General features: G+C 44.7%; 2 protein-coding genes across 4 annotated transcripts in view; both read right to left on the bottom strand.

Annotated features, from left to right (window-relative positions):
- Positions 1–15: 15 nt before the first annotated feature.
- On the bottom strand, positions 16–3,949 carry DLX1 (distal-less homeobox 1). 3 transcript variants are annotated; one of them, XM_032880460.1, is made up of 4 exons: positions 3,804–3,949; positions 2,673–3,389; positions 1,799–1,998; positions 16–630 (listed from the first exon to the last, which is right to left on the bottom strand). In XM_032880460.1, the coding sequence occupies exons 2-4, from the start codon at positions 2,983–2,985 to the stop codon at positions 376–378; spliced, it is 768 nt and encodes a 255-aa protein (XP_032736351.1). In that variant the 5' UTR covers positions 2,986–3,389; positions 3,804–3,949; the 3' UTR covers positions 16–375. The 3 variants fall into 3 exon arrangements, with proteins under 3 accessions (XP_032736351.1, XP_032736352.1, XP_032736350.1); XM_032880461.1 differs by having other exon boundaries at positions 2,673–3,353; XM_032880459.1 differs by having other exon boundaries at positions 2,673–3,353; positions 3,808–3,949.
- Positions 3,950–8,119: 4,170 nt separating this feature from the next.
- Positions 8,120–22,836, bottom strand: part of METAP1D (methionyl aminopeptidase type 1D, mitochondrial) — an 83,728-nt gene continuing 69,011 nt past the window's right edge. Inside the window, 7 exon segments of the mRNA XM_032880455.1 lie at positions 8,120–8,340; positions 8,472–8,550; positions 9,470–9,517; positions 10,766–10,863; positions 17,915–18,078; positions 21,376–21,418; positions 21,995–22,143. Of these exon segments, the coding sequence (XP_032736346.1) occupies positions 8,262–8,340; positions 8,472–8,550; positions 9,470–9,517; positions 10,766–10,863; positions 17,915–18,078; positions 21,376–21,418; positions 21,995–22,143 (660 nt within the window). The 3' untranslated portion in view covers positions 8,120–8,261.

The raw sequence follows: 22,836 nt of genomic DNA, 5'->3' as shown, positions 1-22,836 counted from the left end.
TTGTGTTTTTTTTTTTTTTTTTTTTTTCCTGATAGTCCCACACAGCTGAAGGTCGACGAATCGGGTCCAGCTGGTTCATCTTGCTGCTCTGGCTGTCTCGGGAGCTTGTGCCTGCGCTCGGAGGCCGCTGTCTGCTGTCACTGCGCGGCGTAGGCCGGGGCGGGGGCGAGGGCGTGGGCGCCAGGAAGTCGCCGGTCCAGACCGCGCGGGGCTCCAAGGAGGTGGCGGGCGTCCTGCCTTCGCTGTTCCTTCTTCTTTGCCCCTGGGCCTTTCTGCAGGCCCAGGGCTTGCGGACAGGGTGGATGGACCGGGAGGCGGGAGGGGCCCGGGCCGGGGGGAGACGGGAAGGAGGCGGGAGGGTGCGGGCGGGCAACCTCACATGAGTTGGGGTTGCTGCATAGCTTCTTGGTGCGCCGAGGGGTACCATGACGTGTAGCTGGGTATGTAGGAACCCGCGCTGCCGCCCGAGCCCTTCCCAGATGACGAGTTGGGGTTCCAGCCGGGCGGCACTGGCGGGGAGCCGGCAGACAGTGCCCGGCCGTTGGCCAGCGCGCTACCCTCCAGAGCCGCCCCGCCCTGCTTCATCAGTTTCTTGAACTTGGAACGCTTGTTCTGGAACCAGATCTTGACCTGCAAGAGCGGACAATAATGTGACTCGGCTAGGTCCACTGTGCCTACCATGGTCTTCGGGGAGATAAGGGAGCCCTGTGGGACAGTGGAGAAAAGATCCCCCTCACCACCGCTGCGACTGGGCAGCTCCCTGCTGGAGGAGCAGAGCCCCACCACCACCTATAAAAACCAAAGCCTCTGAGGCCAGGCTGCCAGCCGCTGGTGGCCCGCAGGGACAAGCTCTCAGAGAGCCAAGGGGGCGTGGTGGTGAGGAGTTAGGGGGGATCCAGGCCTTCGTTTGTCAGGGACTCAGCTGGACCCTCGCAATTGTCTGGGGGAAGAAGCAGCGCCTGCACAACATCGAGTCTTCAAGTCCAATATGAACATCAATAAAAGAATCGAGTGGAGTTTTGAAAAGAGTGGAGGAAATTTATTTGTAATGCCACCTGCTTTCTCTTTGCTCCATCCTTTCTGCCCTTGAGTGAGTCGGGGGCTGATTGAGGAGGCCAAAAGGTTTTGTTAAACTTTTCATTTGGACTTACATCAACCTTTCCTTAGTGTCTGTTTGCTCTCCCCAGCTCTACTCCAAATCCCGGCCCAGACGTTGGAAACCTGATCAGAAAGCCCATGGGCTCCCCAGAGTCTTAGAGCAATCCCAGAAGGAAGGTCCCGTTCCTCCTCCAGGGTCTGGGACTTGGGAGGTGAGAATGCAGAGGAAAGGATTTCCCCTTACCCCAACCCGGTGAGGAGGAGGAGGAGGGAGACTGAGGCTCCAGCCCAGGCCCTGAGTGATTAGCCACACACTTTGAAGGCCAAGAAGGGATTAAGCCCAGCGTCTATTGTTCCAGTTGTTCGGGCACGTGTGACCTCAGAGTCCCCAAACAAAACGTCTAGGGAAATCCTTCCACGCCCTAATCAGATTGTCCAGGGAGTGAGGGCCCGGCGGCAGGCAGTGCGGAGTACAGAGTGCAGCGACAGAGCCCGGGCAGAGAGAACTAGCGAGGAAGGAGAGACGCAGGGAGAACCAGGGATGGGACAAGGACACACACACACACACACACACACACACACGCACGCACACACGCGCGCACACAGTCTCCGACCCTGAGGCCCAGAGAGCCAGAAATGAAGCTCCGGGCGCAGGCCGGCCGCGGGGAGCCCGCTTGGCAGAGGGGCAGCGGCAAGGTACCTGCGTCTGCGTGAGTCCCAAGGAGGCCGCGAGCTCCGCCCTCTCGGGCAGAGCTAGGTACTGAGTTTGCTGGAACCTCCGGTTCAAAGCCTGCAACTGCAAACTGGAATAAATCGTCCTGGGTTTGCGGATCTTTTTCCCCTTGCCATTGAAGCGCACTTCACCGCCTTCCACCACCGTGCTCTTCTCCGAGTCAGCCCCTGGAGGGACAGCAGAAGCGGGGGCTGCTATTAATGCAGGGACAGCCTTGAGGCGGGGAGCCGAGGGCGAGTGGCAACCGAGGGATGGCAGAGGCTGGGCCGACAGAGAACGCTCAAGAAAGTCCGAAAGCCAGGGAAGTGTCCCGTAAAGTCCGAGGGCCGGACCCGGGCCGCTGCAGGCGGACTGGGGCAGTTCCCAGGCGTGCAGTTCCTGCCTTTGCAGAGAAAGTTTGCTATTTTTGCAGGCGGTAGTTGAGGTTTAATTACCCTTAATTGCATACATTGTTTATAGCGCTACGCAATAAATAATTACTGCGACTGATACGTGCACATGTGGGTTTCTGTTTTCCAAAGGGGCATTGTGTGCTCCGCGCACAGAGCCGCCCAGAGGCTCAGACAGTGCCAGGGGACGCTCTCGGATTTATCCTTTGCTGCATAGTTGGGAGTTGGGTGGAATTTTTAAAAAAAATCTTTTCTTTGCTATGACAAGGATCCATACATAGATTGATACCCGAAACCTCCATTGCTCCGGCGCCCTCCCCACCCCCACTTCTCTCTCCATCTCTCCCTCCTCTCTCTCTCTTCCTCCCCCCCTTCCTCCCTCCCTTCCACCCTCCTTCTCCCTCTCTCCCTTCGTACCCTTTCCTCTCCCTCTCCCTGGCAAGCGCACGTACCTGGGTCCTCCAGGCGGCTCTGGGCGAGGCTGGCGCTGCCCGGGTAGGACTGCACCGAACTGATGTAGGGGCTGGACGCGTGGCTGCTGACCGAGTTGACGTAGGGGTAGCCCAGCGGTCGGGAGAAAGACGAGGCCGAGCTGTAGGCGCCGTCGGGCTGCGAATGGCCCGCCGAGTGTAAACAGTGCATGGAGTAGTGCCCGTGGGACATGGGAGAAGGAGACATTTGCTGGTTGGGTGGCCCAAACTCCATAAACACCGCCTTGCCCGACACGGGGCTGTTGAGACTTTCTGGCATGGTGGTCATGGTCATCTCTTCTCGCGGGGTCTGGGTGTGGGTCTCTCTCTCTCCTCTGCTTCCCTTTTGGGGGTCTCTGTGTTTCTCAGGACAGGAAGGAACCCAATTTAAGCGGAACAGGGGTTTTCACTTTCCATTCATAAGAAAATGGAGTTTGTCTCTTTGAAAAGTCTAAGCATGATGCTGCCGAGCTCCCCAAACTCGCTTCAAAGCTTTGACTCAGCCAAGGTCATAAATATTCATGAGCTGGCGGAGCTGATTGGTCCGCTGTCTTGCATAATCACCGGGGATTGGTCCGAGGCGCTCCGGCTCCGCTGGACTAGAGCGGGCGAGGCGGCCCGGCCTCGGGAGAAACGCGTCCACACTTCCCGGCCGGGGCTCCTCTGCAACAGAGCGCGCCGTGCGGAGCGCACAATGGGCTGCAGCGCCCGCGCCCGGACCTCAGCGGCCCGTGGCTCTTCGGCCTCCCACCTTCCCGGCGCGCCTAACTTCCCAGAAACCCACCAACCGCTCGGCGCAGCCGCCCTCCCCCCACTACTGTCCCCACCCTCCGCCCGCCCCCCACGCCGGGACAGGGGAACTGCTTCTCCTAGCCGCCGTCACCCGGTCCAGCGCTCAGCTTGGACGGCTCTGGAGTCCGGCCGCGGCCTGGGAGCGCGAAGTCGCGCACTGCGGGGAGGGGGGTGGTGGTGGCACCAGAGGCGGCCAGCAGAGCGCTGTCCTCTCGAGAGTCGTGTGCCTAGCCCAGCGCTCTCCTTGGCCGCGCCTCCCCGGCCGGGATCCTCTCTGCCACATCCCTGGGGTCGGGTCTGGGGCCCTCCGGGCGAACTCACTCACTCGGCCGCCGCGCCGCCGCCGCCGCTCCCTGGGGCCCGCTCGCATTGCTCCAGGCCCAGCTGGCCACTCCAGCTCCAGGCTGCACCGGTCTGATTAAAGCAGAGCGCGCGGAGAGCCAGGAACCCGCGCTTCTCCTCCCAGGAAAGGCGACCGCACCGCCCCCTCCCCCCAACACACACCCCCTCTTTCCCTCCCAACGTTCCTCCGCCTCCCTCTCCCCTCCACTCACTCTGCGCCGAATGCCCTGGACTCACTCGCCCCAAGGGCGCGGCGCTGAGTGGAGCCGAGGAGCCGGCGGGCTCAGTTCGGCTTGAGCCTCGGATACCGGGTGGTCATTTTCCGGCCTCCTGGGGTCTGGCAAGAGTACCCGGGGTTTACGAGTCCTGTGGACCCCGGAAACCCGCGGCAAAACCAGGCCAGTGGTAGGTTCGCAGATCTGGTTACAGACATGTCTCTCATTGTCGCCCAGGATCCTCCTCATCTCCAGTGGTCAAAGCGGGCGCCCCTGGGCCTGGGGGCAGGGCTGGCAAAAGCTGCCACGGCGCCTTCTGTCTTCTGGGGCGCTAGGTACAGAAAAGCGCACAAAAGCCCCCCGCCGCCGCCACCACACAGCCACCCCCACGAGGCGTGGCGCGCACCACGCTGTCTGCGAGGGGCTGTTGGTTCCCCATCCCGCCAGCCCCACGGTGAATCCCAAATTACTTTGTTAGGTAATTAGAAAGTGTTGATAATTATTTCTTTCATAATTTAGCGGTGTGACGGGAACGGGGAAATGATCTTGTGAAAGTTCACACGTGCAGATGTATTAGTTACTGATTCATTTGATTAAATGGTAGTCTCAAGTGCTCGGATCCGCAGCTGAAGGCGCCCCATTAGCATAACACTGATGTTTAATTTTCATACGCATAATTAGCCATATATTTAACACTAATAGCAACATGCAGCCTTTCAGCGTTAAACAGCCCGGGATTTGATCTGGCCTGAGCTGAACCTTCGGCGTTGCACCTTCCCCTATCTGGAGTGCGAAATGATCACAGGACAAACCTCTGTTCTGTAATCAAGCACATTTTGGCAGAGGGAACACCAATAAAAATGAACATTCAAAACAAATTACATCGGTGCTGTCGTTACAGATATTAGTGGAAGGGGCTTCTCTCTTTTTTAACTTCCGTAGCCGCAGCTGCTGCCCGTGGAATTCCTCTCCTTTGGTTTAAGGGCATAATATTGGGGGTAGCAATATTTCAGGCAGCGTGGTTGGAGCAAAAAGGAAAACAAAAGCAAAAAAAAAAAAATCCTTCAAACCAATAACTGGTTTGCCAACGTTTAGAAAGATTTTTTTCCCCCTTAATCACAGAACCACAGGGCGATGCTTTGTAGTAACAACCAGTTAATGACTCCGCCACCAGACTACTCCTGGAGCCGCTCGACTCCTCTTGATTTCCGTGTTGCACTTGTGGTTTTAATTGCTCCTTCCTAGCGCCTGTTTTGGGGTGCGGTGCGGTGCGGTGCGTTCTGCACAGCAGCACGGATGCCGCCCGGGCCCCTGGTCTCTTGCGCGCACCTCTAGCGGGCCCTGCCCACGTAAGTGATCGCCGCGGCTGGCTCCGGGTCGGGGTGGGGACCGAGGGAAGTGGCTGTTGACTTCTGGCGCTCAGGGCTATACGCGAGGAAACCCGACGGCTGGGCGGCCCGTGGCCAGTTTATGCCAGAGAACTGTAAGATGGGGGGAGGGGAGAGAGGCAGCCACGGGTCGCGACTGTCGTCTACAGGGCTCTCTGTCCACATCTGGAAGGAGAAATACAAGCCTTTCCAGTGCAGAGGACCGGGCTGGCTCCGTGGAACAAAGGACGCGGTCCCTCGGGAAACGGCTTCAGAGCCTTGTTTATTTTAGAAATGAATTATATGTGGGCGAGAAAGTGTCTATACTCGGGGATTATTTCTAAGCCCCAGAGAAGCAGGTCCAGGGAGGTGCGGCCGAGCCGGGGCCCTTTGGGCACTGAGACACCTGGCCTGGAGCAGTTTCGCAGTGTGCGACCTTCTCTCCACTTGGTGAGCCCAGAGTGGATCCCTCCCACCGCACCGCACCCCACCCCCGTTGCTAAGACGACACCTGTTCTGAAACGCTGGTTTGCTTAGATCTTTACCGGTCCCAATTCCGACAGGAAACAAAACTCTACGTTTATCCTGAGAGTCCCGGATTCCGAGTAGAACCAGTGGGAGACACCGCAGGACCCGAGTCCGGTGGTGTCAGCAGTAGCCACGCGTTGGCTGAAACCCCGGCCGCCCCCGGGGTGAGGTCTGGGGCCAGTTCAACTGGAAGGTGATGGTGGTGGTGGTGGTGGTGCACAAGGTATTTTTAAAATCTTTATAACTTCAAGTTCAAAGCATGTTAAACGGAGTTCGCTCTAAATCAAGTTTGTTTCCTACGGAGCTGCTGACATTGGCTGTGCTGGTATATATACATATACGTGGGTATCATGTTTAAACTAGGCTTAAACTAGTTACTTTAATAAATAGGATTATAAACCTGTCCCATAAATACTTCCACCTCAGAATAATTGCTGCACAAACAGCATGTTATCCCAGTGGTTGGTAAAACCCTGTGGTCCTAATAAAATTATTCTTGGGGAACTTGGAGTAAACTGATCAGTAGATAAGATAAGCGGCAAACCTTGCAATCTCATTGCTCTAGGAGAGAAGTGAAATCATTATCTGGCAAACCTCTCCCAAGGCCATTTGGGCCGAGTTCTTTCCTGGAGAATGATTGTTCCAGAGCAGCAGTCTCATCTCTAGGCCTTTGCTTGGACAATGTCTCAAGAACTCTGAAAAGTTTTTCTGTGGGCTTTGTAAATCTTCAGCCCTTCCCTCACCTTTTCCAGTTCTCAGATCCACTTGAATTGGAATCACCTCTGTCCAAATTCTCCATGCCTGAGCGCAGAGAAAGGGGGCTGGAAGGGTTGGAGGATGCCCAAGAGAATCCACACTCAGGGAAAAGCTTGAACTAGCCACTTCTCCAAGGGCACTTACTGACTGTCCTGTTTCCTATCTCTTCTCCCTACACTCTGTCACAAAGACAGCTGCCTCTTGGGTCCTGATCACAGAGACCACCTGTCATGGCAACTACAGGTGCTTGCATTTCCTTGGTGCTCTCCAGCCCAAGCTATATTTAGTGCCTGGCAACTTTGTAAAACCCGCTTCAGTAGAAACAAAAGTTAGCACAACTCCTGACTGCCTGGACACCCTCACAGAAGTTGTTTCTAAAACCATAATCAGAGGGGGGCTATTCTCTATGTGCCTACTGGATGCCCCAGCACCTCTTCACCTGAGCCCAGGGGCGAACAGGTGCTGGGGGGTGTAGTTCCTGCTGAGGAAGAGAGGGTATTCTGATCAGAATGGGCCTTTGGGAAATGTGGAATGTGAGTGCTTGGATTTTCTGCTTCTGAAGCTGGTGGAGCTTCCGGCTTGCCAGTTCCAATCCCAGCTAACTTGGCTCTTGCCCTCAAAAGTTACCATATCTTCTTTTCCTAGAATCTTCTGGGTCTCTAGCAGGAGAGCACAGTCCAAAGGGGTGGATACGGGGAGAGGTCAGCTTAGGCGCTAGACAGCCGGACAGTGTTCACATCTGGATGGGGAGGGGGCAATGTTTGAATTTCTAGTGCAACAGACGTGTGTGTGTGTGTGTGTGTGTGTGTGTGACAGAGAAAGAGAGATATGGGGGGACGAGAGGGTCCCTCAAAAGTAACCTCAGGGATGGCTGCTTGGGGCAGGATGAGGGATGTGAGGAAGAGACAGAAGAGCCACAGGGAACCAGGAAAGCCATGTGTGTAGACTGATAAAGCACTGTGGAAGCCAGACGCAAGGTTCACAGGCAAGGAAATATGTGTAACCAACCCCACGGTTTGCTAGCTAATCTTTTCATCCCAAAGCAGCTATGAAGGGAAAAGAATTGGAAGGGCTAGTGCCAATGTGGGACCCACAAGGGGAAAAGAAGAGACTTCTAAAAAATTCCCAGCTAACATCTGGGCTCATTCTTTCCCCCAACCGCAGATGTGAAAAGTTCAGAGACTCAAAAATTAACCAGCCACCCTCTCCCTCTAGTATCTGTCAGAGGCGCAAGGACAACAGACACAATGGGCTTAGGAGGAGAAAGCTTTTACTTGGGTATCAAGGCAAGGGGAAGAGAAAACCACGCATCTCTAGAAATCCTTCGCCTTCCAAACTGGGGCCTCCCCATTTCCCCCCAGAATCATTTCCCACGGTGGGAAGGCGAGCCCGCCCTCTCTCCGAAGCCCGGAGGCCAAGGCCGGGCTCCCCACCGGGTTTTTCCAAGACGAGAAGCTAGGTTGGTTACTGCGGGACCTCCCGTTTTGCCCGTGTCTTCTAAAAATTCTCCAGCTGGATTTCGGCAATTTAGGATAAAAAGCGCCCGGCCTCTGCGACCAGCGGGCGGCTCCTCAGGCCTCGTGGGGCAGTTTGGTCAGGATCTGCACGCCCCCCGACGTGACGAGAACTGTGTGCTCGAACTGGGCGGACCTGAAACACACACCGCAGCGGTCAGAAGGCGCGAGAGCGCCCGCGGGGCGGGGAACAGCAGCTCGCGGAAGCCGTCGGACCATTTCTCCCTTCCCATAGCATCTCAAAGCAGTGGCACCGAAAGCAAACACCTTTGATTGTCCAGGGAGACCACAGTCCAGGCGTCTTCCAGGACTTTAAATTCAGGAGATCCCTCGGTTATGATTGGCTCTGTAAGAGGGAAAATATTTACTGCAGTGATCTAATCACATTCTTGTCAAATATTGTTCCGGCTGATTACGAAAAAGAGAAGGTTCTCCTCCCCTCCCCCCAAGTGCTTCCCCCACGGGTTCCTGTTGTCATCTCACAAGGGCTGATAATTGATGTTGCTTACATAGTATATTACAAACTAAACAGTAGGAAGAGGAAACACTACCGCATTCAAAAATGTATGAAGTTGTCTCCTTCGTAATTTTTTTAAGAAAAAAAGGGCATTTTAATCAAGCCTTAATTAGGACCCCGTGGATAATAACCACCCAAACACCAGTCCCTCTTATAAATACCAGTCAGTTTTTTAAAATATTTGAATTTTTAAAACATGCTTAAAATGTTCATTAATCAGCAAATAACAATTTTCTTATTTCACTCTAATTGCTTCTCCATTAAGTACCACAGTCAGAAATATGATGCCTTTAGGGTCTTAGATGATTGGAATTTGGTGGTGACACCAGTCACATGATTAGCCAGGAACAGGTGGCCAGACAGGGAGCAAGGGACATGATCACTTCTAGTTACTGGGTGTTACTGGAAAAAAAAAAAACAAAAGCAAAAACAAAAACCCCAAACCAAACCAAAAACACCCCCAAAACCAAACCAAACCAAAACAACAACAAAAAAACACCAAACACTGCATTATGCTCGAAACAGAATTAGAGGTTGGATGGCTGCCGTCTCCTAAATGTGTCGGTAAGTATCTGATTTAGGAAGATGGGGCTCGAGGATATTATTTAATCAGATTTGCTATGCATCTGAATTATTTCATTACGCTGATTGGCTTTATTATTCCTTCACGGGACTGCCTGGCCTAGGCCAGCACTGCTGCCTTGATCCAGGGAGCCAGGGCTCTCTAAAGGGAAGCTTGGGCACTGACCTATGGTGAACGCCATTCCCTCCTCCATGAGTAGATCGCTGTCATTTGCTACAAAACAAAAAATATAGGGTAGGGGGAGTGAGAAATGGAGAGAAAGAGAGAAACAGAATTAGAAGGGCAGGATTGTTCAAAAGACCTTGGTCACTATTTATTTTTTAATTTATTTTTTCTTTTAGGGTAGAAGGGGTTCTGACCCTTAGGCTTGGCATTTTCTTTGCTTGGGGTCAAGGCCCCTGGGAAGGGTGTACCAAGGGCTAGCAGAGGCAGCTGGGGTGTTTTAGACACATGTTGTGTGCTTTAGACAACTTCCACAGTCCCCTGGCCACTTGCTTCCAGGTCTCCTGGCTTCACTGGGTCCTAGGCCCTGCCCGCCACCCCAGAGAGAAAGACATCTTGGGGAACTGATACAAAGGGAAGGCAGCCACTTAGGGTGCACGTTAAAGCAGGAGGCTAGGACAGGGGTGACTTGAAATAACTCCAAGTATTGGTGCAGGGTGGGGCACACGCCTGAGACACTCTTTCTGTGCTCCTGAGCTGCCGCAGGTGGGGCTCTTTAGTGCAAAAGGAATTCTGACCTGCTGGGTCCACGGGGATCTTCAGGGAATAGGGTTCTACCAGCATTTCTTCTAGGGACTGCTCCAACCCCAAGCACACAGGTCAAGGCCCCACTTTCCTTCGGTCCCTGTCCAGGTGTGCAGCCCCCCTTGGGGGCACTCTACAGAATTGCCTCCTACCCTAACCACTGCCTCTGACCTACCCTGCCTTCTCATTGTCAGGTGCACACTCAGGCAGCGAAAAACAGGAGGTTCTGGGGAAGGAATACAAGGGTGGGTATAATCTAGAAATCACTAAAGAGTACATGCTGCTAAATACATCAGCTGTCAACGCTGTGTAGGATGTAATGAAGTTTAACCACAACAGTCAGCAGTTAGAGAAGAGGGTAGAAAAAGAAAAACAGAAAACAGTCATATGTGCATGCTGCTGGGACATTGATGCAGTGGCATTTTGTTTTCAGTAACTTTTTCTAGACAAATATCTCTTGTGCCTTCCAGCCATCACCCTTCAGGGGAAGACAAAAAGCAAAATAAACCCTATTCTGAGACTGAAACTGCTGGGCTCTAATCCAGTAACATAGTAATGTGCTGGTTACAATTGAGTAACCCCCTCCCCCCCCCACACACACATGCATACACACAAAAGGATGATCATATGAATTCAAAATTAGAGGAACATGAGGAGCAAAATTGCCTTATTCTGATTCCATCCAATAAATAGCTCCCAAATTAACTTCCTTACCATGATGCCAAATTTCTGGATGTCCATGAAAGTAAGATCCTATCCCATGCCCCACAAAATGTGGACAGACTTGGAAACCATTCTGATGAGTTATGCGGCTTTAAAGCGACCGAAAAAAAATTTAATTAAATTAGGTAAGTTTTTAACACATACTTAGATAAAGTCACTTTAAAATAGTCTCTGAAAGAGAAAAAAAATCAGTTATATTTAGAGTCAAACGGTAACAATGTTTTCATTATTCTGAAATAATTAAAATTTTTGCCATTGCATGCAATGACTCCCTTTGGATAAATGAAGAAGAAAGGTATGTATCTAACATGGTAGTTTGCTTCATTTACTTTAGTAAGGCATTCAAACAAGGCCACTTTTAGACAACAAGTGAGTGTGCATGCACACATATACGGATCGGTATGCATACTCATGTGCATTGAATACAGGTCATAAAAACTTGCCTGGTTTGTATAAGATTTCACCAAAGACTTTGCAAATTACTACTGATTTGGGAACTGAGCAGAGAAACAAAAATGCAACCTAGAAATGTGACCTCCTACTTTTATACTTTCCTTTTTCTGGCCTACTTCAAAACATTATGCATTTTAGAAACAGACACACTCATACAATAGGTCAAACCGCATTGTCAATATTCTTGAAATACTCCAAAACTTTGTCATCATTTGGGGTTTCCACTCAAGACTTATGTCATTAACAAAATTCACACAGAATGCTTTTTAATCACTGTGATGCTTAAGAGAAGCTAGTATTGTGATTCCTAATTCTTAATGCTATATTTGTTCTTTCTACATGCAAAATGTACAGGTTTCCATCTATTCCATCCATAGAAATGAAGCCTGGCATATAGAATTCAACCCTAAAATCCTCACATACAAAGTTAAAAAGTTGTTTTTGAAATAAGGTGAACACACTCATTTCTAAGAGCACGAGAAAGTTAAAACATAAAGCATGAACAATTTATATTTTCATGCGGGGTTAGTACCCTAACCCTAACCATAACAATTGATCAGGATTTACAGGACTACTATTCGAATACTTTTTTTTTTTTTTTTAAGATTTTGTTTTTGACAGAGAGAGATCACAAGCAGTCAGAGAGGCAGGCAGAGAGAGGAAGGGAAGCAGGCTCCCTGCTGAGCAGAGAGCTCCATACAGGGCTCCATCCCAGGACCCTGGGATCGTGACCTGAGCCAAAGGCAGAGGCTTTAACCCACTGAGCCACCCAGGGGCCCCAACTATTTAAATTCTTATAAAAGTCAAAGTTCTTCGATCCCAAACTAGGTTTCCAGTAGACCTTAGGTTTAGTCTGAACATGAACTCAGAAGCAGCAACTCTGACACTCACGTCAATACTCTTATCTCTGAACATGTTTAACTTTCATCTCCGGACCTGCAAGATGCCTTCCTTATACCAGGATGTCACTATAAGTAGCAAATGGACAGCCTCTTATTCAGACTTAATTTCCATGTAACTGAGAGTGCAGAAACAGGTAAGCTATGCATGTGTCAATGACAGGAACAACAAGTCAACATCTTTATCTCTTAAATTTGTACTTTGTGGTTATAGTTATTTCTGTGTGTCTGTGCAGTTGGGGCAGGAGGTATAAAAACTTTCCCAAGGTGTTTCTACTCGTACCACACAATTTCCAAAAAAAACTGAGAATGGAGAGTGGATAGAGGGTGGAAGAGAGATTATTACATAAGACAAAAATGATCTAGATTTTTTTTTTTTTGCAAGAATGGGTCCTACCGAAAGTGCAAATTATGTGACTTTAGTCCCAACAAACCTCAACGATTCTAAGAACATTCCATAAACTGTTCTCCTACTTTCTTTCCTTTAAAGAAAAAAAAAAAACACCCTAGGATCTAACAGATTGGCAGGCATCACAGCTACATCTTTAATGTGTGTTACAATGGCAATCTTCATTTTAATTTCTGATGAGAAGAGAGGAAGAAAGCCCACTTTGAAAAAACACTTGGGGTCCCTCCGCCATCACACCTCTCATTCCTCTTCATAAAAGAAGCTGTGCAATTACAAGGTGCTAAAGATATTTGAGTGCATTCTCCTACAACAATTTACTGCCTGGATCCTGCTGGAACTTACGGTTATAGGAGTATCACAGAATGTATGTGTCATGAATGCAAAGGTCAGGATTTCACACCCGGGTGGAAAAGAGGAAAAGCGCAGGACAAATTTCGCTCAGTTCCTTGGCTGGGCATCATCTCAATGCTTGATTCCCAGGAGCTGAGTATAGATTTCGGTCTGCCTTTCCAGGTGTTTCCCTTGTGGATTTGGAGTGAGCTTTTTATTATTTATTTATTTAAAATATTTTATTTATTTGAAAGAGAGAGAGAGTGTGTGAGAGAGCATGAGAGGGGAGAAGGTGAGAGGGAGAAGCAGACTCCCCGCGGAGCTGGGAGCCCGATGCGGGACTCGATCCCCGGACTCTGGTATCATGACCCGAGCTGAAGGCAGTCACCCAACCAGCTGAACCACCCGGGCACCCTGTAGCAAGGTTTTATCACACATACTTACGGGGACTAAATGGGATCAAATCTAATGTTCCTATTTGCTATTTAAAATCATGCTCCTTCGCCTACTTTGGAATATACGGGGAGCATGAGATGATTTGCCCTGATTCTAGGGCTTAAATCTAGATTCATAAAAGACTATCCGAGGGACCTGTAGTAGCAAATTCCACTCTAACCTGAAAGCCAATGGTGGTCACCCTGACTGTGGCACGGGAAGGTGGAGCACGTGTGCCTCCCTTCCCGGATGTGTTGAGGGAAGTGGAAACAGCTGGGCAGGCAGGGCTGCCCAAGAAATGCCGCGGCTGCTCCCCTACACCAGGCCTCCCCGGCTGTGACGCCTCCTGAGCCCGAAGTCTTCTTACCCTGGACATTCCCTCTCAGGAGATCTGCCTTCTTTCTGCTGAAACCTACCGAAAAGAATTCTCCTGGTATTAGCTGTTCTGTACTGATTTTTGTTTAACTAAAAATCTCTCAGACAGTACAACACTTACCCATGAGCCTGAGCGCATTTACGCTTTCAAGTCCTTCATAGGGACTACTTGGGGAGGGAGAAGAGGGTAGAGAAGGAAGAAGGTATACAGATGTACTTCCTGAACTCACTTTGAAATCATCCTATTATTACAGTTCGTGTTTCAGTTACGGTTCCTCTCTTAAGGAATTTCTTGGGGCCGTTTTCTTCCATTTAATTCCCTTTCATGAGAGAGTTTTCCTCAGTTGAAGTATTGTGTAGACGAATTAAAATTCTTAATACATTTCAAGTACATTTTGTGACGAAGAACACATTCCCCAAGAGGGCAGAGGAGTACTGTGTTTAAGTGCACACTCTTCTCAAGAAAGAAAAATGCACACGGAAATCATTTTCTTACCATTTTTACACGAATCCTATCAACAGTACTAATTTCCAAATGGTCACAGCTCTAATTAAATGGCCCCTGGTTTTCCAAGTTCAGTCATTCCAGGCTTTTATTTTAAACAGTAGTCTTTGAATGAAGGAATGCACGAGCCCAAGGATTCCCTCTAACGACAAGGAATGTTTAAGTACAATTAGTAATATTTTTGAAAGCCAACAACCATTTTTGGAAAGAGGGGTACATTTTTTTGTTTCAAGCCGGATCACAAATTACTGTGTTTTTCTTACAATAGTGCTGAACTTTTATTTGAGGTTTTCTGTTTCCGAAAAGCAGACATGATGGATTGAAATAAAAGATAATTTATTGCAGTGCTTACTTTCATGTGCAGAGAGAAGCAGTGTAATTGTAATTTACAGTAGCTGTCAAGAAAAATCCATCACAGATGACATTAAAATGACTTATTTTGCCTGAGCCACTTATTGTTTAAATGTGCATAATCTAATAGAAAGAGATTATTTTTAAAAATCTGCTTTATAGTCTTCTAAATTAATATCAAAACATATACTTATGAATTAAACATTAAAAACCATTTATTGATACTTTCATCATGACATTTACAACTATAAGTTTAAATTATTTTTGATGGAACTGTCACATATTTGGGATGCATGAATCTACACATTCACAATATTCTCAAATGTACAGATCATATCATCTAGAGATAATTTGAATATGCAGCTTTAGAAATAATTTAAAGCAAATGGAGGTACAGTGAGCATAATAACACTGTAATCTAAAGATCACTAGCCATCCCTCATGAAGCTAAAGGGCACACAGAGAACTCTTTTCATTAAACTATTATAGCCAATACTTCTTCAGAGATAGCCTCCTACCCTCACAGGCTTCTGAGAATTTCGAAATTTCCTATAAGGATCACTAGGTTTTTGGTAGCATACTGCTAATGAAAGAAGCTGGAATGTTCTTTTCATGGTGCATCAGTAGAGGGAGGCTATGCAAAAGATGGTGAATATCTTAAAATAAATGAGACTGAGTTGAAAGATGTTTGTAAACCTTCGGTCTGTAATGATTCCAAGTACTTTTGGCTTAAAGGTGGAGACTGTTTATTTACTCCCTTGAGATTTTTGCCTGCATAAGAAAAGGCAAAATAAGAGATGTCCAGAAACACCGCCTTAACATGGGCTAGTCCCTGGTGGCAGACAGAAACCATCCAAATAATGAAATGTATCAGGGTGAAAGTAAAAAGTTCATTGTCTGTTATTTTTCACATAGTTTTGTAAGTGTAGCTGTTGGGACTGATCTGGTTTTCAAAGGAGCTTGTCCATGCAAATTCATACTCTGCAAAAACTGACCTTTGCATCCAGATAGCTAAAACCCAATGTCACTTTCAATTCTACTCTTCTTCTTCTTCTTCTTTTTTTTATGTAGCTAGAATTAATGTAGTGAATATGTAATGAAATGCATTATCCTGCATGGAGATTTATCAGATTTTCCGACTGAATGCTGTGCTTTGCTAGTACTAGCTGGAGTTCACCTGCATGTTGGTGTGGCGTGTGGCTCTTTTTTGTAAAGAGTTAAGTCGTACACAAAAAAAGGGAACAAAGGTCAGCACCCAGCCGCCACTTGAATGTGAGATTTTTCTTTTTATTCCCCTTGATGTATACTAGGCTCTGTGTTATTAGTCTTAATGATGGAAAATTGTAGTGTTGATACAAATCTTTTTTTCAAAGTAGTAGGCGGGAGCTCCATTTGTTAGTAAGTTTTTTTGTGACTAAAAGCCACGGACAGTACATTTATGTAGCAGTAAAAGGCCTAGATGCTCTTTCCATAGCAGAGCTAATTATTCCTACTGTGACCTTACTGATCTAGCCTGTTCCTAGCACATCTCATCTGCACGCCTGTTCCTCTGTGTAGATGGTGTCAGAGAATATGAAAAACCCTATAATGAAACCATTTTCATGATGGAGAAAGGCTACTGGAGTTGCACTTGCTACAAAGAGGCTCAATTATATGAGTAATTGTGATAATTTTCTACATTCATAGCCTTCAATGGGGAAAAAAGAATGAGAGCCACAAAGGAAAATTACTTTAACAAGAAAGTACAGAGAGTAAAAATGGAAGAAGAGACAAAAAGGGGAAAAAATAACCAGAAAAAAAAAAAGTTTAAAAAATAGATCTGGAGGGAGGAATAGCGAGACAGGGAGAACAACAGAAATGCTCAAAAGCCCGTGTGCAGCTGTGTTGCACAATTAAATTGAATTTTTTTTTCTGCAGTTGATGAATGTGACTACTGCAAATGTGCCTCTGTAGTTAGCTATCATTTGTTGTTCCGTGACAGGAAAAGGATAATTACCTCTCAGAGAGAATCAAAGGCTGACATGCCCTTTAGACACAGCCATGAATGCAGAGCTCGATAGAATGCTTGAATAAGAATCTAGTGTTCTCTGCCCCCTTCTACTGAAGAATAAATTTTGTTAAAATGCAAGAGCACCACCAGCAAATTTGTTGAACCCTAGGTGTTCAAAAATACGAGATACATCTATCGACTCATCCCATTTGCAAAAATAAAACTGCATTTTGAATTCATTTCTATTATATTCATGGACAGTAAGATAGTGAGATATGCATTAAATTTCTTTTCCCAGTAGGGGTCTGATTCAACATTTCCTATGAAAGAACAGAGAGACACTATCCTTTTTTCCCAGGCTAGTTAGCCTATAATTTAAAACTGTCAAAAACACAATTTTGTTCAAAGTCTTCAATAAAAGCTTCCCAGATATAACCCAAAGAGATTTTACTAAAGTTTGATTCAGACATTGTTACAATATTTTTAAAGCCATAAATACATTTAACTGATATTTTACTGCCTTTTTTCTTAAAGTGTTTGAGGGCTTACGAAGAAAAAAGGCAGCATCTTTTCAAGGTGACTAAGCCTTCCATCCTTTAGACAAACGGGAAGTATTCAATGGTTCATATTAATGAGAACAGTACTTTAGAAGGTACTGATGTGATCATCTTTAACAAAATGTATTACTTTTGAAAGAAAACACATATTCTGAATGTCTACTTCAAAACAGTTATAGGGGTTTAAAAAAAGATCTAAAAGTAGGTAACAGATTACGGGGAAAAGTCTTGAATTCAGAAAATACACATACACTCAAAAAGCAAGCATAGAATGCTGTTTGGAAGATAAATAATGGTTTACAGGAAAAAAATGAACCAGACAGGAAAAGGACATAAGCTCGCCCTTTCAGCCTGTTTGCTAATCCACTAATTTGAAAGGTAAGTCTTGCTTGAGCTAATTTTTTTTTTTAATGTTTGTATTACAGGAATATGTTTCACTTCATTCCTTTATAAAATTTAGCTTTTCTCCTGTTTCATTATCCAAGAGTTGGGATGCTTATCCCCTTCTTAGTTACTTTCTTCCATGTTTGGTGTGATTTTGAGTAAAGGAACACTACAGACCAAAATGTCGAGCTTAAACTAAAGCAGTCATATAAATATTGCTTGCTGCTCCTGTAAGTTTCCTGCTGACCCCAGTATAATTCACTGTTTTAAAATCTCTCTCTCTCTCTTTTTTAAGCCCAGGGAACAACATTGCAGCTTGGCAGTTCACATACTGATATCAGACTGAAATGATGGTTCTGAATCATAAAACATGTCATCAACTTTATACCAAGCCACCAATAACCTTTGTACCATTTGCCAACCCTCCCTTTACTTGTCAGTGTAAGGCTTACCTGATTGTGTTTCCAATTACAGAGAAGGGAGCCCCCGCTCTGCAAGCTGCAATTGCTTCATCTCTACACCTCCTGGCAACCTCCACTAACTTTTTACCACATTCATCCACATTGCCCACCAAAAACATTTCAGAGGTGTCTCCGTGGTAGCCATTGTAATAGACCTAAATACAGGCAAACATTTAAAAATACATCCTTGTTTAAAAATGTACTTTCCAAAAGTATATATTGTGTTCATTTATGTATTTAGTAAATTCATATGTTTCACCCTTCCAGAATTACTCGTTTCCCTACAAAAAAGGAAAGATATGCTAAAGCCTTACAGAAATTAAAAAAGATGAAGCCATACGATGATATTACAAAATTCAGAAATAAATATGTAACTAGAATGGCTATTTCAGCACTATGATTAGCAATGCTAGTATAATGTCTTATTTCTGAGAAGACAAAACTATACATGCATAAATTAGTGACCAAAGACATTGACCCACAATTACTACAATAGCTCTAGGGAACCTAGAAGTATTTAACATAGTGAAAAGTTTCTTCAGTGTCCTGAAGACACTCAATCCTTTATTTACCAATTCTACATTTGGAAGTGATAGACAACAAGAAGAAATAAAATAGACATGTCAGTCTTAGACAGTAGGAGAATTTTGTTCCAAGAAGTGAAGTGGCTCAATATGGGAATGAAATATGTTAGGGAAAGATCCTGTCTGGAAGTGAAACTTTAGTCAATTGTTCCAGATAGCAGAATGTTAACAGAAGACACTATACATGGGGTCTTAAAGGATTAAAATATAACAAAATAGGCTTAAGAATAAAATTACAGAAAATACAATTTTATCAGTTGTCAGCAGGCCCTATAGGATCTTGGAAGACATCAGAGTCATTATAAAAATCAATAATTAACAAACACTATAATAAATACACAAGGTAGAAGGGACTGATTGAATACTGATCCTCAGAGCACAGAATTTGCTATTTTGCATTAATTTGACCTAGGTAATTATTTTTCACATTTCTCTTTCTCATGAAGTAGAATGTAGAAACTTATAAAAAAGAGATTTATCTGAGCTATTTTAATACCGAGTTAATGTCTTAAATCTGTATACTATTCTGCACACACACAAAAATACTCTACTACACTCTGTAAGGGAAGCAGGAAAAATCTTTATTCATCTTCACTTTATAAGTCAGAAACCTGAGGCTTAAACAGGTAACTCATCTAAGGTTACTGGCAAAAATACAGGGGTAGATCCAGAAGTAGTATTGGCTTCTAATCAAATGTTTTCTCTACTGTGTCAAATGACCTTAGTTACCTTGCAATACAGTAGTGTTTTATACATTTTTTCCCATTTGCAGTCCAAGAAAGTACAAGTTTGATTTGATAAACAATTATGTTACTGTTGCTAATATAAGAGTCATTATTTTAAAAATGTATAATTCAGTGTTTGTATAACTGTTATTTAAGTAAAAGATATTTTTAAAAATTTTTGACTTCTTATATTACTTTTTGCTAGTTTTCCAAATGACTACATGAAAGATTCAATATGTATGAGAATAATAACACTTCTGAAAGCCTATGGCAGTTATCTATAATTAGGGTTTATGCTCACAAAGTATTCTTGTTTTGTACTTCATTTATTAAGGAAATATTTATTGAGCAACTACTCTAGGCATCTCGTAGTTTTTTTTTTTAATTCAGCTTTCAAGGGGGGAAGAAGTCTGCTTCCTTGTGATATATACTAGATGTAAACAATTATAAAATGCACAACGAGTACTTTCTGATGAAAGTATAGGATCTCATAATGGAGTCTTTCACTTAATAACATATCTCACAAGAAATATAATTTGTGTGAAGGGATTAAAAAAAAGAAATATAATTTATGAAGATAGCATCCAATTCTTCTTGGCTCCTTTATATTTTGAGACACTTGAAGTGTTTGACCTTGCTTTATGAGTTTTGCAACTGTGATATATCTGAATGTTAAAAATTCATTAAAAGTCTTCAGGAAACAGAAAAGGCATGGAATATTCTCTCTGGATGCATTGGGAGCAGTAGGAAAGAGTGTGCTGACTTCATTCAAAGCAGCAATATTTTATTAGGGGGTGATTAGGTGAGAAAATAAATGTAAAACCCCCAAATCAGTTACAATTCAAAAGAAAAGTATATCAGGAAAAATATTTATTTCAGGCATACTTCATAAAATATCTCCTCCTACATGATTCTGAGTAGGAAAGATAAACCAACAGAATATCTGTGGAGTAAATGCTCAAGTATTCTGAGGACAAAATGATATATGAAAGAGTAGCAGCGATAAAGGCATCATTGGCTATGTCACCATCAATCTGCTATGAAAAAAAGAGGGTGAGTTAATTCAAACAACTAAAAATTTGGCTGAACTCAACTGGATGCCAATTTCCACCTCAGTCCCACACCTACCTAAGTTCATGGTCTGGATACAAAATAACTATCATGGAAAATATTTCCTCGTTCATAGAAGCTATACTCCTTGAATGTTGTCTCTCTCAACCGGTTCTCATCAGATGATTAAATTTTATTTATTTACTTAAAACTTGTTTATTAATCACCACATGCACAGAATTTATTTCCAATCCGCATAATCCAAAGGGACCCCTGCAAACTTTTTTAGTAAAATAAACTGCCAAAGCACCAATAATCCAAGTCTGAGACTAGTGAACGGCTGAGGGAATTAGAAAAGGTTGGCACTTGTACAGTTTGAAGTTCCCACGTTAAATCACTTTGGGTTGTTATTTAAAAGAAAGGCTGTTAACCATTTGGTAAAAAGTTGGGTTCGGAGAGAAAACCACTCTGCTCTTATGCTCCGAGTTCAAGGCTCTCTGTACCCTCGATGCCACAAATGGAGCACGACGTTACCTTCAGGGATTTTAATAAATCTAGGGAACACTGCTAGCAAAAGAGTTGCTGTCCAAATAGACTGACACACACAGGCCAATGTAGCCCCTAATGACAGAGTAAGATAATGACAGGCCCCACTCAAAATCAGCAGGAAGAGGAAGATCAATCTTGGCAGAGTGAAGGAAAAATGCTGGCTTTCTTCGCGTTAGCTCATCTCATACATATCTAGCTTCAGCAGCTGCCCAGTGCCGTGGTGCTCTGCTTTAACTACACAGTGGATCAATAACAATTACACCTTCTCAAAAACATGACACATAGCAGGATTGGGTTGACATTTCACTTAGGCCAACATTGATCTCAGTGCATCTGATTCCAGCCCTAAATTCAAGTCAGGCCTGGGTTTACTTGGAATAAACACGGAGTTAAAGACAAAAAAGGAAACCAGCTGCTTGCGTCTGGGTCTAGAAGTAAACAGCACTTCCCTTGGTGCGGCTCGCATTTTCAATCCACAATTCTTCCTGGTGCTACCAGCAATTCCGAAGTTGATCAAAGACTATTTTTTATATTATTTACTCACCGTGACATCAATGTTGATAATATCTCCATCCTGAAGAGGTCGACTGAAACGTAAACAGAATAAAAATGGTGATAGATCTCAATAAGAGGAATGTACAAATAAATACTAAGACTATCATGAGCCCAGTGAATTGCAATGGTAATTTGGAGTGGAAGAGGAATAAATGGGAAAAACTACATCTAATCTTTAAGTTACATTAGTCACGTCCCATTTTACAAGAAATACAGAATATGAACATATTGTCATTGTTTAAAAATCTTTTAAAAATTCTTTAAAAAATGTACTTATTGGTTACCTTAATTCTGCAAAGAGCTGAAACAATAGTTGATGACCTCTATTTGCCTACATTTGGATTTTTACCATGTATATGGTTAAAATCTAAGAACGTACAACCAATATTTAAGGAGCAATGACCTTTTTGGACTACACACTGCTTTAACAAACGTTAAATTATGTCCACTTAGAAGCAAAATACTTTGAAATTTTTGTTTTACCATAATCAGCTTCACAAGTTTGCAGGTGGGTTTCAATTAAGCTAGTGTCTTTCACCGTGTGTTACAGATCTTTGGTCTCATGGTTTAGTTTCCAAAGGAACAATATGTTATTAAGCAATAAATACCTGTCAGGAATACCATGACAGAGCACGTTGTTTACAGAGGTACAAACGGATTTTGGAAAACCTCCATAGCCTAGAGGTGAGGGATAAGCATCGTGACTGATGATTTCCTGATGGACAAGAGCATCTATCTCCTCAGTTGTCATGTCGACCTAAAATATTAAATAAAGAAGTTGTGCAGCCACAGTTGAAGACATTTCCTGCACTCGCTGACCATGTCTCTAGCTACAGCACTTCCAGATGAGACTGTACAGACTTACTGTGATAAACACGTGATACAATATTTTAATTAATGGGGGTTAACATGAAATATTTCAATTGTGCCTTTTTGATAATCGTTTGGGTATATGATGATGTTATGGGCTGTTAGGAAATGGAAATTGTAAGCCCTAAGATCCTATAAATTATCTGTTGAGTCATTAAATGACATGACTACTTTTGAGCCTGAACACTTCACAGAGAGGTTCTTAGGCATTTCCTTCCTCTTCCTCAAGGGCTAGGGCCTCAGGCTAGCTGAATCATATAAATTCTCAAAAGTAGCTTCAGTTTAGATGACAAAGTTTGAAAAAGTAAGTCAACCCACACCTCTTTATCTCAGTGAAAGCTTACATGGGCTTTGCAGCAATGATGAGAAGATTATGGATCATTATTTAAAAAAAAACTCGGCCTGACACATATTGTAGAAATTTGGTTTTCACAAATCTTGCTTTCTTTCATGCTTATGTAAATCCATTGTGTTTTTAAAAAACATTTCTCTCTTATTAATAGGCATCCAATTACTCTCAAACTAAAAAAAAAAAAAAAAACTAAAATTGAGTTTTTTTAGTATATGAAGATACCTCCAT

The sequence above is a fragment of the Lontra canadensis genome, unplaced genomic scaffold (genome assembly GCF_010015895.1).
Source record: "Lontra canadensis isolate GAN:19392208 unplaced genomic scaffold, GSC_riverotter_1.0 scaffold69, whole genome shotgun sequence".
Lineage (NCBI taxonomy): Eukaryota > Metazoa > Chordata > Mammalia > Carnivora > Mustelidae > Lontra > Lontra canadensis.
This window is presented reverse-complemented; position numbering and strand designations above follow the sequence as displayed.

Coding starts and splice junctions, on each gene's coding strand:
- DLX1 (XM_032880460.1), bottom strand. CDS start 2,985: ATGACCATGACCACCATGCCAGAAAGTCTCAACAGCCCCGTGTCGGGC. Junction 1,999..2,672: donor GAGCCGCCTGGAGGACCCAG/GTACGTGCGCTT, acceptor CTGTCCCTCCAG/GGGCTGACTCGGAGAAGAGC. Junction 631..1,798: donor TGGGACTCACGCAGACGCAG/GTACCTTGCCGC, acceptor CCGCTCTTGCAG/GTCAAGATCTGGTTCCAGAA.